General features: G+C 44.1%; 3 protein-coding genes and 1 long non-coding RNA gene across 7 annotated transcripts; 2 read left to right on the top strand and 2 right to left on the bottom strand.

Annotated features, from left to right (window-relative positions):
- The first annotated feature begins 29 nt into the window (after nt 1–29).
- LOC128747054 (tandem C2 domains nuclear protein) lies at nt 30–8,035 on the top strand. The gene is made up of 12 exons (XM_053844600.1): nt 30–241; nt 461–549; nt 603–794; nt 944–1,108; nt 1,801–1,877; nt 1,998–2,067; nt 2,152–2,252; nt 2,638–2,754; nt 2,832–3,023; nt 6,509–6,623; nt 6,721–6,917; nt 7,895–8,035. The coding sequence occupies exons 1-12, from the start codon at nt 30–32 to the stop codon at nt 8,000–8,002; spliced, it is 1,635 nt and encodes a 544-aa protein (XP_053700575.1). The 3' UTR covers nt 8,003–8,035.
- Nucleotides 5,862–8,757, bottom strand: LOC128747059 (uncharacterized). The gene is made up of 4 exons (XR_008412627.1): nt 7,893–8,757; nt 7,175–7,343; nt 7,004–7,069; nt 5,862–6,908 (listed from the first exon to the last, which is right to left on the bottom strand). It is a non-coding gene; the product is annotated as an uncharacterized LOC128747059 (long non-coding RNA).
- plek2 (pleckstrin 2) lies at nt 8,243–13,786 on the top strand. Of its 4 annotated transcripts, none has more exons than XM_053844606.1 (10): nt 8,243–8,349; nt 10,045–10,144; nt 10,214–10,378; nt 10,472–10,650; nt 10,718–10,809; nt 10,872–11,059; nt 11,338–11,439; nt 11,507–11,590; nt 11,704–11,782; nt 12,033–13,785. In XM_053844606.1, exons 2-10 carry the CDS (start codon nt 10,094–10,096, stop codon nt 12,158–12,160), a joined length of 1,068 nt encoding a protein of 355 aa, XP_053700581.1. In that variant the 5' UTR covers nt 8,243–8,349; nt 10,045–10,093; the 3' UTR covers nt 12,161–13,785. The 4 variants fall into 4 exon arrangements, with proteins under 4 accessions (XP_053700581.1, XP_053700580.1, XP_053700577.1 ...); XM_053844605.1 differs by lacking the exon at nt 8,243–8,349 and adding an exon at nt 9,105–9,254 and having other exon boundaries at nt 12,033–13,786; XM_053844602.1 differs by lacking the exon at nt 8,243–8,349 and adding an exon at nt 9,829–9,978 and having other exon boundaries at nt 12,033–13,786.
- si:ch211-10a23.2 (Galectin-related protein A-like) lies at nt 12,784–15,923 on the bottom strand. The gene is made up of 4 exons (XM_053844607.1): nt 15,763–15,923; nt 15,458–15,543; nt 13,925–14,105; nt 12,784–13,854 (listed from the first exon to the last, which is right to left on the bottom strand). The coding sequence occupies exons 1-4, from the start codon at nt 15,787–15,789 to the stop codon at nt 13,711–13,713; spliced, it is 438 nt and encodes a 145-aa protein (XP_053700582.1). The 5' UTR covers nt 15,790–15,923; the 3' UTR covers nt 12,784–13,710.
- Nucleotides 15,924–16,082: the final 159 nt, after the last annotated feature.

Below are 16,082 nucleotides of genomic sequence, written 5' to 3'. Positions count from 1 at the left end.
TCCTGGTATCGGTCATGTGACCCAGTCTGATGTTGACAGCTGTGATGATGATGATGATGATGATGAGTGGAGTAAATAACAGGCTGTTCAGGGAAGCAAACACATTCTCGACGGGAAGAAGAGAGGGAGAGAAGAGAGGGAGGAGGGGAAAGCGGAGTCCACCTCCTGAGCAGACTGGCCTCCCTCCTCACTGCTGCCAGGACTCTGCACCGGACAACACCAGCTTCTGTCTCAGCCTCAGGTGAGTCGCACTTGGATCCAAATTCAGCGTCTAAGCAGCTTAGAGCATTTGTTTGTTTAGTGGGAGTGACTTTCATTCTAGAATATAAATGAGATGACAAACTTTTTAGAATGAAAAAAGCAAACAAATGGAGATGTTAAAGGTTTAACTGAAGTGTAGATTCAAATTGTTTATAAGATTATGATTCATCTTTTTAAAGCTTCATATTTTATCAAACAGTGAAGACTTTCCAGCGGGAGCCATGGAGTGTCTGAAGAACTGCTGCAAGAACCTGATGAGGAGGCGGCAGAAGGAGTGTGAGACTCAAGGTAGCGCGGCGCACCGGTCCACCTGGAGCGGCTCCTGATGTCCTGTGTTTCAGTGATCAATCTGAAGGTGCCTCCCATCACGGCGGCGGTGACCAGCGGCGAGAGGAGGAGGCCGTCCGATGACTACCTGCTGTCCAAGCTGCCCCCGGACGGCCGGGACGTTCCCTTCGTGCTCCCAACATTCCGAGCTTCCTACATCCAGCCCAGCGGCGCGCGCTTCCCCAGCCTGCAGTCCGGACCACAGAGTAGGTCTCATGAGGGGTAAACACAAGTTTCATTAAAACCAGCTCAGAGGTCAGTGATCTGGAAAAGCAGTGCGAAGGAGTGGGTCAGAACCAGGACATCCTGTTTCAGATCCAGGGAGCCTCTCTGACTGAATGCTCTCCTCCTGCAGGCTCCGCCAGGAGCACGTATGCTGAGAGGAAAGCGGAGCTGGCAGGGGCAGATCGCTTCACCTTTAACCCTGAGTCCTGCCTGCATCCTGGTCAGCTGACCGACTACGTCTCCCCCGGGTCCGCTCGCCGCAACACTCTCAAGATACAGCACCTGCGAGGGCCAGGTACCAGGACATGGGTTTTACTGGGTTCTGGGGCAGAGGTCAAGGGTCAGTGTGACCCCGTATGCACACATGACGGGGACCCGTGATTTTTACTGTGACGCGTGTCGATTTGTTGAATCATGGTGGCGACCTATTCTTTTCCACTCAAGATGAATAGAGTTTTTTTTATATAAAATCAAGGCTGTAGTCGACGGCCAACATGTCGGTGCCTTGGATGCAGCATGGATTGTTTCTTTAGTCCATCATATTGGGCCGTTATGAATGAGTTTGAAGCTCTCACTCGTGAATCAGTCTGAGAAAAATATGAGTATTTCCAATAAATTCTGCGATAACAATGCTGTTAAAAAGGAAATGTTAGCGAAACAAGCTTTTTTTATTATTTTATTTTAATTTATTTTATTTATAACTTTTGTTTTTTTGACAGAATACAGAATAGCAAGACACTCTTCGTAATATTTCACTCCAAATGTCTTCAGATACTTCCATTTTATTTTATTTTATTTTGTTGACAGCACAACACTGATTCTGATTCTAAGCTATGTTCCCAAGTTGTTTTATAAATGCCCGAGACAAACGTCTTTAAGCAGTTAAAAATGACACATGAATACTCAAGTCGGCAGAGTCACAGAGAAGCTCATCATTTTCATCTGTTTCTTCTACTGAACTGTAATAATGAGGTTTTTTGCCCGCAGGCTTGACTCTGACTGACGGCCATCAGCGACTCTGCAGCTCCATGTTTGACCTCAGCAGCCCACAGAGCGACATGAAGGTGAATCAGAGTGAGGTTTGGGGGACAGGTTCATGTGAGGGAGGAGGACGTGAGGAGGCGACCAGGGAGGACGAGATCGAGGAGTTGAGTGACCCGGCCATGTGTTTCTGTCTCCTGCAGCGCTTCAGTTCAACGTCCAGCGTCTTCAGCGGCGTGTCCTCCACCCAGGGCTCGGTGGAAAGCAGCCTGGGTGCGTACGTTTCCCTCGTGTCCCAATAAGAATCACTTTCCATCCTTTAACACGACACTGTTCCGCACCTCCTCTGACCCGCAGACTCCATCACTCTGTCCGGGGACGAGCAGGATTTGGGGAAAGTGTGTGTTCGACTGAGCTACCAGGAGGCCGTGGAGCAGGTTTGGATCACGCTGGTGCAGGTAAGGTTACACCACAGAACAGCTCATTGTTGGCCGGTGGCTGGGTTCTCAATGAGCCCTCTGTGTGTCCGGAACCGGAGATGCTTTGCTCTGCGATGACTGGACTTTAAACCTACTCACCAGTGGTTCAATGAAACTCATCCGCGTGAATGTCACCGAAATATTTACATCGCAATTTCACCCTCTATGGCTCATTATATTTTATCAGGAATGTCATAATCTCTTTCATTTTACAGCCTTTTATGAGCAATAAAACCTCATTGTTTAACAACTGGCTATATAGCAGCTAGCTAGCAGCCTTATAGCCGCTGTGCCTGCAGTCATGTGACCCTCGTGAGGTCACTAATATGAAGTACAAATCCAGCCTTGCTTCTTTTGAAACCAGTGTTCAGAGCTGAGCGTCCCAGCAGACGGCCCGGACCTGCAGAGGATCGGACTCAAAGGCATCATCACAGTTCCCAAGCCCATCCAGTTCAAGAGCTCAGTCAAGGACTGTGGCCAGGTTCTGCATCCGATTCATGTTTCTCACTCACTTGTCTTTTCTATGGAGTTTTTTTTAATGTATGGCATCGATTTCAGGAGGTGTCTTTCATGGAGACGTTCGTGTTCCCAGTGCCTCTGCAACTGCTGCTGGGCCGGGTCTTACTGCTGCGTCTGCAAACCCACCTGCCCAAGACCCGCACGGTGGCTGAGGGGGCCCTCTCGCTGCGAGACCTCGGTCCTGAAGAGAGGGAGCACTGGCTGGTCCTCAGTCCTCCATCCAAGTCCTCGGTGAGCAGTGTTGGCCAACTTACTTTGAGTTAGTAACTTAGTTACAGTTACTAGTTACCTCGTTCTTTGTCACTTCAACTTACTCACTACTTTCATAGTAACTAGTTACTAGCAAACTTAACTTTTTAAACAGTACAGTGGTACCTTGGTTCTCGACCACAATCCGTTCCAGATGGACGTTCAAGAAGCGACTTGTTTGAAATCTGAATCGATTTTTCCCATTACAATGAATGGAAAAAGAAATAATGCGTTCCAAGCCTTAAAACAGGCTTTTGTAGGAGTGAATGTAGAGTGTCTGCTGCAGGTGCGCTGTTCCTCTATGTGTGTGGCCGCTGCATGTGGGAGGGGTTGCCGAGTGAGTGACGTCTCTCCAGAAGTGAAGAGGTGCCCGGTGCGTGTCCAGCTCTGAATGTGCGCTTCTGTGCAGTTTGGCTGTGACAAAGTCATAAACCAAGTCACGCTCTGTCCCAGACTCGCCTCATCCCTGTCCCAGCTCCAGCCCACAACAGGACATCAAACCCTGGAGTGGAGGTGTGGAGAGCGAGCACCTCCCCTGTGACACTCTACCACGGTCCAGTGTGGAGACAGGGAAGGTTTTACACCTCAATATGAAGAAGAAACAGTCAGTAAATGTAGCTAACGGGGCACGTCTGCATACAGAGGCTGCGTTGTACACAAGAACAAATCTCGAAATTTTTGTTCGAACTCCAATTTGTTCGAATTCCGGGACATTCGAAAACTGAGGTACCACTGTATATTATAGCGGAGCTCAAACATCATCTTAGAACAGTCACGGGCATGCAGCGTGAGTGCAAGTGAATGAATGACAATACTGAAACTATATATACTTTATTGTCACCATTTAGATTAGAAACTATACTTTTAGCAGTGCTAAAAAAAATCAACTCTTTTACAGAACACGAGCAGGAACAAACAATGCAAAAACCAATGCTGATGATCATTTCAACAGAAACACAACGATACCAACTGGAAACATGAACTGCAGTGACAACTCCACAGTTGCCATAGGCAGCATGTCTTCCACAACATACCTCGCTACTAGTATGTACAACTGCTTCTGAGATAGTGGGTGTGCAACAGGCGCTCACAGCTCATAATATAATCTGGGTTACCTTCAATATTCTTTCTGACTGTGGAACATTTCAAACCATCTTTGTGGCTCAAACAGCTGCTCGACGTCCTGTCCACTTTAATGGTCATATCATTGTGTGAAGGATCTGCTCTCTCCTGCCAAGACCTTTATGGCGGCCATAAGAGTCCACCAGATGTCTGACCAAATATCCCTGTTGTTTCTGCGTTATATAAAGCTCCCGCTGTAGTTTCACCACCTTCACTAATCTCGTGTCAGATCTTCCTCCTGTTATTTCAATTTAAATATAATATTGGACCCTTACTTTTTAGTTTTATTTAGTTTTTAAATGAGCATTCGTGTTTTTACAGACATAGATAAACACTATTTAATATTTCCTTATTGATGTGTCATTGCTAATGTAGGTAATGTAGGTATTATACTGAATACATGACTTATTCACGCGTATATTTGCTGAATATTAGTCAGTAATTAATCATTATAAATTATTGATCAGTTTCTCCTTTACACTAGATTTTACCCAGGAAGTTCACTCCAAACACACGCAGAGTAATTACCTGAAATAAACATTTCTTTGTTTATTAATAGGAAATATGTCTTCCCCAATCTAAAGTGTCATCATATTAACTCTAAATAAATGAGTTACTTATTATGGAAGCAGTGTTTTTCATCCTTTTTTAAGCCACGGCACATTTGGTTCATTGTAAAAAAATACAATAAAATAATCCAGGAAGCTCAGCCAAAGCGCAATGGTGCTTAGTTCAACGTCCTGCAGAAAATCCCTTTTCATTTGTGAAAATATTTTGCTACTGACACTCTGTCATTTTGGCATGTTATTTCTATTTGCAGAAACAAATTTCTGAAAATGAACTGGTTTAAAAATGTCTCCAGAAATGGGTGGGCAATATAGCAAAAATACATGTTTACATTTCTAAAATCTCATGTATTTTTGAGACAAGTGTCAAAAACTTTATTCTAGTTTGGGGAATTTACAGACAAATCTTTGACACTCTTGGCCTCAGCTTGCTTCATACCTGCAGTAATAATGTCTCTCTTCAAACTTTAGAGCGCATTTGTTTGGTTCTGTATTTAGTTTTGAAAAACCCAAACCAAAGTTTGGTGGACCAACACTTCAGTTATGAACCATGAACTGTTGACTTGACTGGAATCTCCTCAGTGACGATTGAGTACACAGAAATGGAGTTTGAGCAAACAAGCTGCTGTATTAACGCCAGGAGAGAGAACCTAACGTGTGGGATTTATGACTCGGCTGCTGCGGCTTCTTCTGGTTCATGATTTCTAAAGAGCAGGTTATCATAACGCACGTTTCCTTAAGAGTTGATTTAGGAAAAGTCAGTAGTATCGTCTCAAAAAGTAGGTCACTCCAGTCATCCACAATCCAGTCAGCGTGTGGTGGGGGGCGCTGATGGGTCGATTTCACAACCGGAAAAACAACTGGAAAATGGGAAGCCAGATGGAACACTATAAATGCTGAAGTGGAGATGCCAGGGAAAAGAGAACAAACTAAAGAGGTTCTTAAATTGTTTTCTCTGTTGTTGTGTAAAGCTGACGTGCTCTTCATTTGTTGGGGAAAAAAAAATCCATAATGCACTGCAACAGTCAAAGCTTTTATAACAGGTGAAACATGCTGTTTTGGCATGACTGGTAATATCATGTTTTAATCTGGCACCTCTGTGGTTACAGAGACATTCTTTCATGACAACATGTCAAAGTCAAGCAAACAAGTCTTGGGACAACCAAAAGATTTATGTCCCGGACTGTCATCACAGGCGTTCCTTTTACAGGAAAGATCAAGGCAATGTTTCTCTCTCTTCATTCTTGGTGGTTAAATCTTAACCATATCTGTGTTTGTCCTCCTTCACCAAACACAACACAGGCTCTCCTTGAAGCACAAACATTTACCTGAAACGCTGGGATCCTGAGTTATAAACATGAATCCGCAGTGTGCTCCATCCATCTCAGGGGCCACATGAAATGACTTGGCAGGCCGGATCTGGCCCTCAGGCCTTGAGTTTGACACGTATTCTTCAGGCTTTCAACTGTGAGCTTTTGAGCTGCAGCTGTGACAGGGTTCCCGCCCGAACTGTCGAGGACTGGGACTTTGACCCCTAGTTTTAAGCAGAGTTGCGGGTCCTTTCTGTTTTGGAATCAAGTGACTCACGACAAGAGCCCCACTACGTCCACCCTGACCTCTCTATTTCCATGTTCAGGTTCTAATGCTATTGTTGCCTGAGGTGTCTTGGTTGGTTGCTAGAACGTCGCCCATAGGCCGGGCATATCTACTACATCAGGGGCGCACAAACCCTCCTATATCTTACCAGTGTGTTAAACTTATGCTTCGAACATCTTCCAGGTGAGTCACTCTGAGCTTCACCTCACCACCTGCTTCCAGCCGGTCAACGGCCGCATCCAACTTCAAGTCCTCGCAGCCCAAAACCTCCCGCCGTCTGCATCGCCACTCTCTCAAGGTGAAAACAAATTCCAGACTAGAAAGATGGCAGCCCACTCAGTCTGTCTGATGTTATGGTTCTGATCCATAGCTTCTTCCACCTTACTCTCCTGTAGGGTTCTTCGTCAAGGCAGAGATGCACCAGCTGGGACCAGTGACTAAGAAGAAGACGCGTGTCCTGAAGGCCTCGGCGGGTCAGTGTACGTGGACGGAGACCTTCCACTTCCAGCTGGTGTCCTTCGATCAGGCGTGTTCTCTGTCTGTCAAGCTCTACAGTCGCAGCTCCCTGAGGAGGAAACAGTGTCTGGGGCAGGTGAGTTTGTTGCGTTGTCATGTCAACGCTGCTGTTACATCCCACCGCTGATAACGCTATGTATTTTAGCGATATGCTGTCCTCACCTTTTATATGAATCTGCTGCTGGGTCGGTCAACAGAGCGCCGGGCCTTTCCCACGCCGGACTCTCGCTATAGACACGTGTGAGACGGTTTATGGCTGCAGTTCATCAGAGGGAACCTTGTGGCCTGAACTTGAAAATATTGACTCAAATGATCTCAGAATAATTTGCTTACATGGAGGCTTGGTCTGATGCTGTCAGGGAGTGGTGAAGTCCACTCTCTGTCTTCAGTTTTAAAGGTCCTGGTCTTGGGATCAACTGCTCCTGTGTCTATGGACTCAGTCTTTTTAAAAAAAACGTCCTCCCTCGATGGCTGTATTTTGGATCTGGTTCTTCTTTAAGTCCTGAAAAAGTGCACCTCTTGTTTGTTTGGTGCCCCCTGTCTGCTCTTGCTGGTAACACACCTTACTAACAACAGAGAGCTGGTGGAGGTGAACAGATTTCCTCCCTCTCCTGAACTCCTTATGTAGCACCAAAACAAGGTCACAATTTTAACACCCCAAAGTGTTTTGTTTTTTTGGAAGATGAAGTAGTCAACCTGAGATTATGGGATGGCCAGTTGAGCTGGCATCAAGTAAGGATCACTCCTGCCAGACATGGCATCTTTATTGTCTCTTTCTTTCCAGTTTGTTTGTGGCTGAAGATTGCTGACATGGATTGTCGTCATGACGACAACCTGGTATTTTATAAGATAAAATATGGTCTTATTTCTAACCCTTGAGGTCAAGACCCAGGACTGTATGAATGAGTTATCATCTTCAAACAGAACTGGCTCGCTGGTTGAACTAAAGTTAAAGTTAATAAAAGCTGTGATAAATATATTCAAATGAAAGTCAAACTGAGTCAAGTAAACGTAAACACATAGGCTCTAACATGACCTTGTTCTGACTCACAGATCCAGCTGGGATTCGACAGTTCGGCTCCAGAAGCGGTGGCGCAGTGGACGGACATGATGGCTCACCCTGAGAAGGTGGTGGCGGTTTGGCATCGACTGAGCCACTGAGTCGTCCACTGGAACTTTGAGTCACTTGTAGTGCTGCTCAGCTGAGACGCTGAACAAAACACATCATGTAATATTTGTATCCATTTGAACTGTACATAGATTTGACATTGATGCTTTATTTTCTAGCTTTGTAGACGACAAACAAATTGTTGTTATAGATCGGCAACTACTGTACTGAAGTGTAAGTCGAGATGAACTCACTTCCTGTCTGTACTTAATGTTTTCTACCTTCAGTGTGATTAAAGCTTTGTGCTGAATGGAACCCAGTCTGGAGGAAAACAGGCCTTGTGCTCCGCTCACGTGGCAATCTGGTGAAAATGGGTCAACAACTGTAAAACTCTGAAAAGGTCAGTGATTGAGGAGACAGGTGGAGACCCTGCCTCGGCATTTCTCTGATGGAAACATGTTTTCTTCGCTCCTGAAGCAATTTGAAGCCACGATTCGGGCAATTTTCCTCTCATCTGGGACTAACTGCGGCGCATCCAAACACTGCTTTCAAGGAGGTTTGCAGTGGCAGAACTTGGATGAAGCCAACACCAGAGGACTTTAAAAATGTGTCCCTATATTCAAACATATCTTAACCTTTTAACTGAAGTCTGTATCAATGTGAATTATCCGCATTAGCAGCTACAAATCTGAGGCCATGATTCTCACTCAGCTGGAGGTTAGTCCGTTTTACTGCACTAGGAAATTTGATTTATAGTTGAAAAATAAAATAAAAAAAGATTATTTCTTATATAACACAACTGAATGGTGACACAGTTTGGCTAAAGTTCTGATCCCATCACTATGAGCTTATTGGTCTGAAACATCAAAGGTCTCAAAGGAGATGTTTGTATCCAACACGAACTGGACAGAAGAGCGTGGGACTGTAAGACTAAAGCATCAGTGACATTCCCGTTGTGACCCAGCTCAGGGCCAAAATGCAAAAGTGAATCCTGCCAGCTCTTGGCTGGGAAGCTGTTTCCTCTCTGTCCCTCTAAACAGAGTTTCTGTGTGTCCAGCTGTGGACGCTAGAACACACACACACACACCCTGACAACACAACGTTTGTAGACCTAGACAACAAAAACCGACAAGTGTTTGCGTTCCAGGACGACGAGTCGCTCCACGTGACTCAACCTGCGTCAGGGATTTTAATTTCCTGATGAGTTTAAAGACCATCCAGATGTTACGTAACCGGTGTTTGATTACCGCGGGACATTTGGACACGCCTCGACTCGGGATCTGAGAAGATTTTAATGTCTTTCTTGTGGGTGCTGTTTGCCGTCCTCAGATTCCTTTTTTTGTGTGTTTGGCTTGTTGCAAGTGAAGACATTCCTGATTGTCTTGTTAAAAGCTGCTTGTAAGAGCAGGTCCCTCACTGTGGAGACACAACGCTCAGCAGTGTGTGTGTGTGTGTGTGTTATTCTAGCGTATTTGTTTTAACATCGCAGAAGTGGGGGCCTCTTACTGTTTATATCTGGCCCCCGGGAGCCCATTGTAAAGCTGAGCGTGTAAAAATGTTCCATGTGTAATGTTTCAATATTCTGACACATAAACAGTTTGATGTTTAAAATTTAGTGATATTTAAGTTTTACTGTTTTTAATGTATGCTTATTCAGTATTACTATTGTGTAATTATAGAGGCTTTTAAAAATTTCACACCCGTTTCAAAAATGAAAATGAAAATGATTCTTCCGTTTAAAATTGTCTTAGATATGATAGATTATATATTATAAAAATATCTAATAATCACATTTAAATCTTTATGGTTATTTGTATTGTAAATTCCATAAATTCTATGAAAAACAAAACGTATAAATAAATAAACCTCCCTCCTTTTCCATTATGAACATACAGAAAATGTCATTTAAATCCGTCTTTCAGTTTAGTCATTTAAGACCAGCAAGAGTGAAACAGCGCCACCCTTCAGCGCCGACTGGAAATTGCAACATTTGAAAAAGGAGCTGCTGTTGAGCAACACGTGAATGCGGGTGCGTGAGTGAGACAGTGGGTGTGAACCGGTGTAATAAGCCATAAAAGAACCCCTCATCATTCAGAAGCTGAGCAGGAAGCAACAGGCCGACTGGTGAGACTTCCAAGGGAGAAATGGACTCCAACAGAACCACAGTGCTGAGAGAAGGGTTCCTGGTCAAACGGGTAGGATTGAAGTAAAACACCATTATCCAGCTGGTTATTATATTTTGTTGAGGTGAAACGTCTCCTTAGGGTCACCTGGTCCACAACTGGAAGGCTCGGTGGTTTGTGTTGATGCCTGACAAGCTGCTTTATTATAAATATGAAGGAGGGAAACGGGATTCATGTCAGCGAGGAAAGGTCATGCTGAAGGACTGCGAGGTCACGTGTCCTTATTTGGAGTATGAGAGTCGACCCGTGAGTACAGACATGTTCACCTTCATCCTAAACCTGGGAGACGGATATTTGCGTCATCAGCAGTTGTACTTCATGATGTTTCGTTGTCTTCAGCTGGTGTTCAAGGTGAAGACCAAAAGCTGTGTGGAGCATTTTCTGGAAGCCTGCTCCCGGGAGGAGCGCGATGACTGGGCCGCTGACATCACCGCCGCTGTAGACAGACTCCGCTCTGCTCGTCATGCTGACACGCCGATCAATCACCACGAGGCAAAGTTGCACAACATCGACCTGACGTAGGTCTACTTTCACTTTCCACCCGCCCCTCATGCTCAGCGTTGATCGTGCTGCTTTGATTGAAAGGAAAGTTCTGGACTCCATGTACGACGTCCACAGTGGGATCAACATGTGTAACCACGTGGAGCAGGGCTGCACCTACAGCAACTGTTTCTCAGGTCAGGCGCCTCCAGAAGCTGTTGGTCTCTTGGTGTTGACCTGTGTGCTGCTGCTGCTGCAGGGTCGGCTGTGGTGGACTGGCTGGTCTTCATGAACTTGGCTCTGAATCGGGCGGAAGCAGTGACTCTCGCCTCGGCTCTGCTGGAGGAGGGCTTCCTCAGAACCGTCGGCCATCGCAGCGTGGAGGCGCTTCGGACCGCCGGGCTCAGCGAGCTGTTTGTGGACGACTCGACGGCACTTTACAGCTTTGTAGGAACTGTTCTGCGTTCAACATTGTTACTTGTCTGCTCCTGTCATTGTGTTTTTCTGACCTGTTTTAACGTTGAGTTTCTCTGTCACTTTCTTAAATTATGTTTTAATGTTGTTTCTTTGGTTGCTGTCCTAAATGGTTTGTTGTGGTGTTTTATTTTATTTTTTAGTTTTTTTGTGTGCTGTGTGTGTTGTTGTCCTGTCTTCTCTTCAATGCATTTCTGTTGCTGTTTTTTTATTTATTAGAATAAGGCACATGTTTTTGTGTTTGACTCCAGTCTGACAGTCTAAAGAAGAGAGGGAGCGTGAAGGTGGAGACGTCCCTGTCAGCCGTGGAGCTGAGTGGAAGTGTGGTCAAAAGAGGTTTTCTGATGAAACAGGTAACCAACTGAACCTCTCTCCTCCTGGACAATTAATTCCCTGACCCAAATTTCCCACCAACTTCAGGGACACCGGAGGAAGAACTGGAAGGTGCGCCTGTTTGTGCTGCGCTCGGAACCTGCTTTCCTTCACTACTATGACCCCACAAAGGTGAGCCATCACGTGACTTATTCCCTGGGTTGTGTTGTATTGCACTGAGTCATCGTTGACTAAACTATCATCAATGTCGCCTCACCCACGTCCTGTATGATGTCACATGGCAGGATGACGTCAGCCCTGTAGGAGGCTTCTCCCTGCATGGTTGTCTGGTGTCATCACTGGAAGACAACGGCGTTCCGTCAGGTGAGTGTCGACTTATTGAACATGTCTGAATAAAGACATCGCCACTTCCATGTGACTGGACGACGGCGCGTACATTTTATCTGCAGAAGAACATCTGAAAATATCTGTCTAAAATAGTCGCTCAGTCATCTTATATTTCATTTTATCGATGTTCCTTGCTGACAAAGAACAAGAAAAAAACTGAGAAAAGAACTGAGAGTGAGGCAGCCAAAGCTAACATTCTTCTCATCTCTTGTCTTCTCTGTTGCAGGGGTTAAAGGCAACATTCAGGGAAACCTGTTCAAAATCATCACCCACACAAACACACACTATTTCATCCAAGCTCCAACTCTGCAGGAAAAGATGGACTGGATTGACGCAATAAAAGAGCAGACATAAATCACAGCTGAACCAAGTGTCAACTACTGATGAGTATTCACATTTAATGGTTCTATTGTAGCAGTTAAAACATGGCTAAAGTTAAATTAAATATAATCTTTTTTTACACCTTGTGTCATTTTTTCTTTGTCAGGTTTTGAGTAACAGAAAAGTTTGGAAGAAAAAGAAATTACAAATAATAAAATGTTCTAATGTACTAAAATAGAGTTAAATTCACCAAAATGACGTTGTGAAAGCGCAGTAAAATAAATAATAGGGGTTATTTTTGTCCTGTTGGACGCGCCATAGGTAAAGCATTACGTCACCAAGTAGGTCACGGAGAACTGTCGCTGCTCTATCTGGCAAAACCGCTATAACCAAAATTAAAACTTTGATGGATTTCGTTCCGTACTTTTCTTTATTCCATCATTAAAATTAACTGAACACGGATTATTTCAACCACGTAACAGCTAAACCTGAAAGGACAGAAGGAAGAAGAGTAGTATATGAAATAATCCACTGTGGAAACTTCATAATGAATTCAGAGTTATACAACTTATTTGCTTGCTGCGGTTTGTTTCCATTGGTTATGACGTCACTTCCTGTATCATGATTTATTGAAAACCGCAAACCATCAGGAGAAAAATGTTTATTGTGAGGAAATCAAGGCAAAAATGACATAAAAAAGAGCTAGAAAGGAATGGACGCGCTTAATGAACAAAATATGTATTTTCATCTTTCCATCTGTTGACATCCCCTTTACATACTCCTGTAACATTTTTATTTTCACCTCTTTTTATCCATCTTGGGCTGACGCAGCAGCAATGAGGTATTTCCAAGTACTTTCTGACATGTTTTGCTAAACGTTTTATCGTCAATTCTGTCTAAAATGACCACGCAGTCATACATTACGTTGCACAAATCTGACAAAACTAGATTGCTTTTGTAAACTTTATTCAAGTTACTATGTAAGTACCTATTTCATATTTTGTTTACTAAGGATTGAAAGGGGAAAGTGGACGTTTTTTTTCTTCAGTCATGATATTAAATCAAGTACGTGAACAAAGCATGTCTAAAAGAAGGTTGAGATCAACACTTTGAGCACCAACTTGTATTTCATTTCATCAATGTTCCTTGCTGACAAAGAACTAGAAAAAAAAATAGAATGATTTTAAAATCAAAAAGAACTGTGAGGAGAACATGCTCTAACTTGGGCCACGATTCCGTCTTTCAAATCTGGTCAGCCGACTCATAACATAAGTGCTTTCAAAGGTTTACTTTTATTGTTAAGGACAGTACTTTAAATTAGAGCAGAAACACAGATGCAACACTTAAGTGGAGTGGCACATTGTGTTTGTCCAAAAATATTGCAGCTTTGACTTCAATTCACATTCTTCTTTTACTGACTGTCGTATTCAGTCAAAAACTTCAAGTCCTCAAGCAGGTAATCAAGTGAAGGCACTTATCACGTGATTACTTTGTTACATTGTTTGATACTAGGAACACAACACCGTCGCCGCCAGGGCAGCTGTTCACCCAGGAACTGCTCTTCTGTCACCGCCGTCGTGAGTTTAGGCCACCTTGGTGAGCTCCAGGTCTCCAAACACGCGCAGAGCAGTGAGGGAGGCCAGAGGAAAGAGTCTATGCGTGAAGCCACACAGCGGCTGCCCGTCCACCAGGATGCGGAACTGCTGATGCTCACACACAATCTCCATCTGTCCAAAAGTTTTAAGACATTTACGCTTTCTGCAGACCTCAGGGTCATTTTCCTTAGCGCTCACGCACCTTAAATGCTTCTCCTGGTGCGAACGGGAAGAAGGACATGGTCTTTTCGGCGAGACCCCACTTTCCCGCCAGACGAGCGTTGCGGTGAATGGCCTTATCTCTGAAGGTGACTTTCAGCTGAAGGCCCACATCTGGTTCTGCGTCCTCCTCCTCGGGACGGCTGGACACTATCACCTCGATGCTGGGGACAACAAGGATTATTTGGAGACAAATAAGATGTTCCGTAATCTTGTTCTCACACTCATTACTCAGAGCTGACCATCAATAACCGATCAGTCTCTTGGCTCAGCTCTTTTTCATCAGTGACAGAGCCCTCACAGAGGAAAAAGAGGGCACTATTGTCGAGGACAGTTTGTCAGTCAGTGTCATGATAAATCCCACAGAACATTTGGAGGGAGTTTCTGGGGGGAGGGACGTCTGAAAACTGAATGGATGGGTGAGTGGATGGATGGATGGATAGATGGATGGATGAATAGATGATAGATGGATAGATGGATGGATGAATGGATGGATCAATAGATGATGGATGGATGAATGGATGGATGGATGGATGGATGGATGGATGGATGGATGAATAGATGATGGATGGATGGATGGATGAATAGATGATGGATGGATGGATAGATGGATGAATGGATGGATTAATAGATGGATAGATGGATGGATGGATGGATGATGGATAGATGATAGATGGATGGATGAATGAATGGATGGATGAATAGATGATGGATGGATGAATAGATGATAGATGGATGGATGGATGAATAGATGATGGATGGATGGATAGATGGATGAATGGATGGATTAATAGATGGATAGATGGATGGATGGATGGATGATGGATAGATGATAGATGGATGGATGAATGAATGATGGATGAATAGATGATGGATGGATGAATAGATGATGGATGGATGGATGGATGGATGGATGAATAGATGATGGATGGATGGATGATAGATGGATGGATGAATAGATGATAGATGGATGGATGAATGGATGGATGAATAGAACCAATGGGATTGCTTCAATTGTTTATCATCTTTAATTATATACTTGTCATCTGTGACTCTTGATATATTTGTACTAGGCACAAAAGATTTGGTTTCTCCCCCTAAGAATAAAGGGAAGTCAAGACTCACTTCCTCTGACTGTTTTGCATGAAACAAGCCTCTCTCAGTACTGAATAAATGGGGTGAAAAGTTCCGCTCTCCCTCAATCCATTTGAGCTGAGGATTTTTCACATTGAAAGCGGGATATTGCTTTGTGTGAGTGTGGCTTTATATGGTGTAGAAACAAAATGCATTCATATAAATCATAACATCAACTTTGTTAGGATGAATTCTTTATAAAATTGGAGTTCAGAAATGTATTCCCCTTATGTGGTGATCCACAGCACACAGACAAAGGAGTGACATTCTTGTCAGATTTTTTTACTGTAACATTTTAATATGCATATTGATAAGCAGTTGAATTGCTCGACCATGCATAGAAATGTATTGATGAAAAAAATAAACAGGCGTTTTCACTCACCTCTTGGGTTTTTTGTTAACAATTCCCATCACAACGAGTTTCATGGAAGGCCGCAGGCCGCCCTTTATCTCTCCGGTGTAGCCCTCCTGCCGAACAAAGGGAGATTAAAAAGATGAGAGTCCGGCTGCTGTGACAGACGCCTCTTTGTTTTGTTGACGGACCGATGTTAGAAACGCGAAATGGAAGGTGACTTTATTTGCAGCCGCAGCGCCGAACGACCGCATCGATCAACAAGCAATGACACGGATGATTCCAAGTGACTGAATTGGAGGCTGTCAACAACTGAAGCAAAAACATGAACGTACATTTTCTGTCTTGTCCTTTTCTTCCATTCCACTGAGGGAGTAACGCGACGGAGCTCGGAGAAATGATGCCAACGGAGGAGCGACTGACTCCGGACGGCAAACCCCGCCTGCTCTGTTGCCATGGAGACAGGAGCCCGATCTGTAACCTGATGATCGAGCGCGAAGCGGCGAGAAAACACCGTCTGTTTAGTCGAACTTATAACAACAACAATAAGTACTGGAAATAATTTAGTTAGTATTATGAGAATTGCGGTTAAACAGAGAACTCAACATCAACCGACGATTCAAATGTGCGAGTGTTGTAAGTCGCTGGTGTCGTC

Source organism: Synchiropus splendidus, chromosome 16, assembly GCF_027744825.2.
Source record: "Synchiropus splendidus isolate RoL2022-P1 chromosome 16, RoL_Sspl_1.0, whole genome shotgun sequence".
In the NCBI taxonomy this organism is placed as follows: Eukaryota; Metazoa; Chordata; class Actinopteri; order Syngnathiformes; family Callionymidae; genus Synchiropus; species Synchiropus splendidus.
This window is presented reverse-complemented; position numbering and strand designations above follow the sequence as displayed.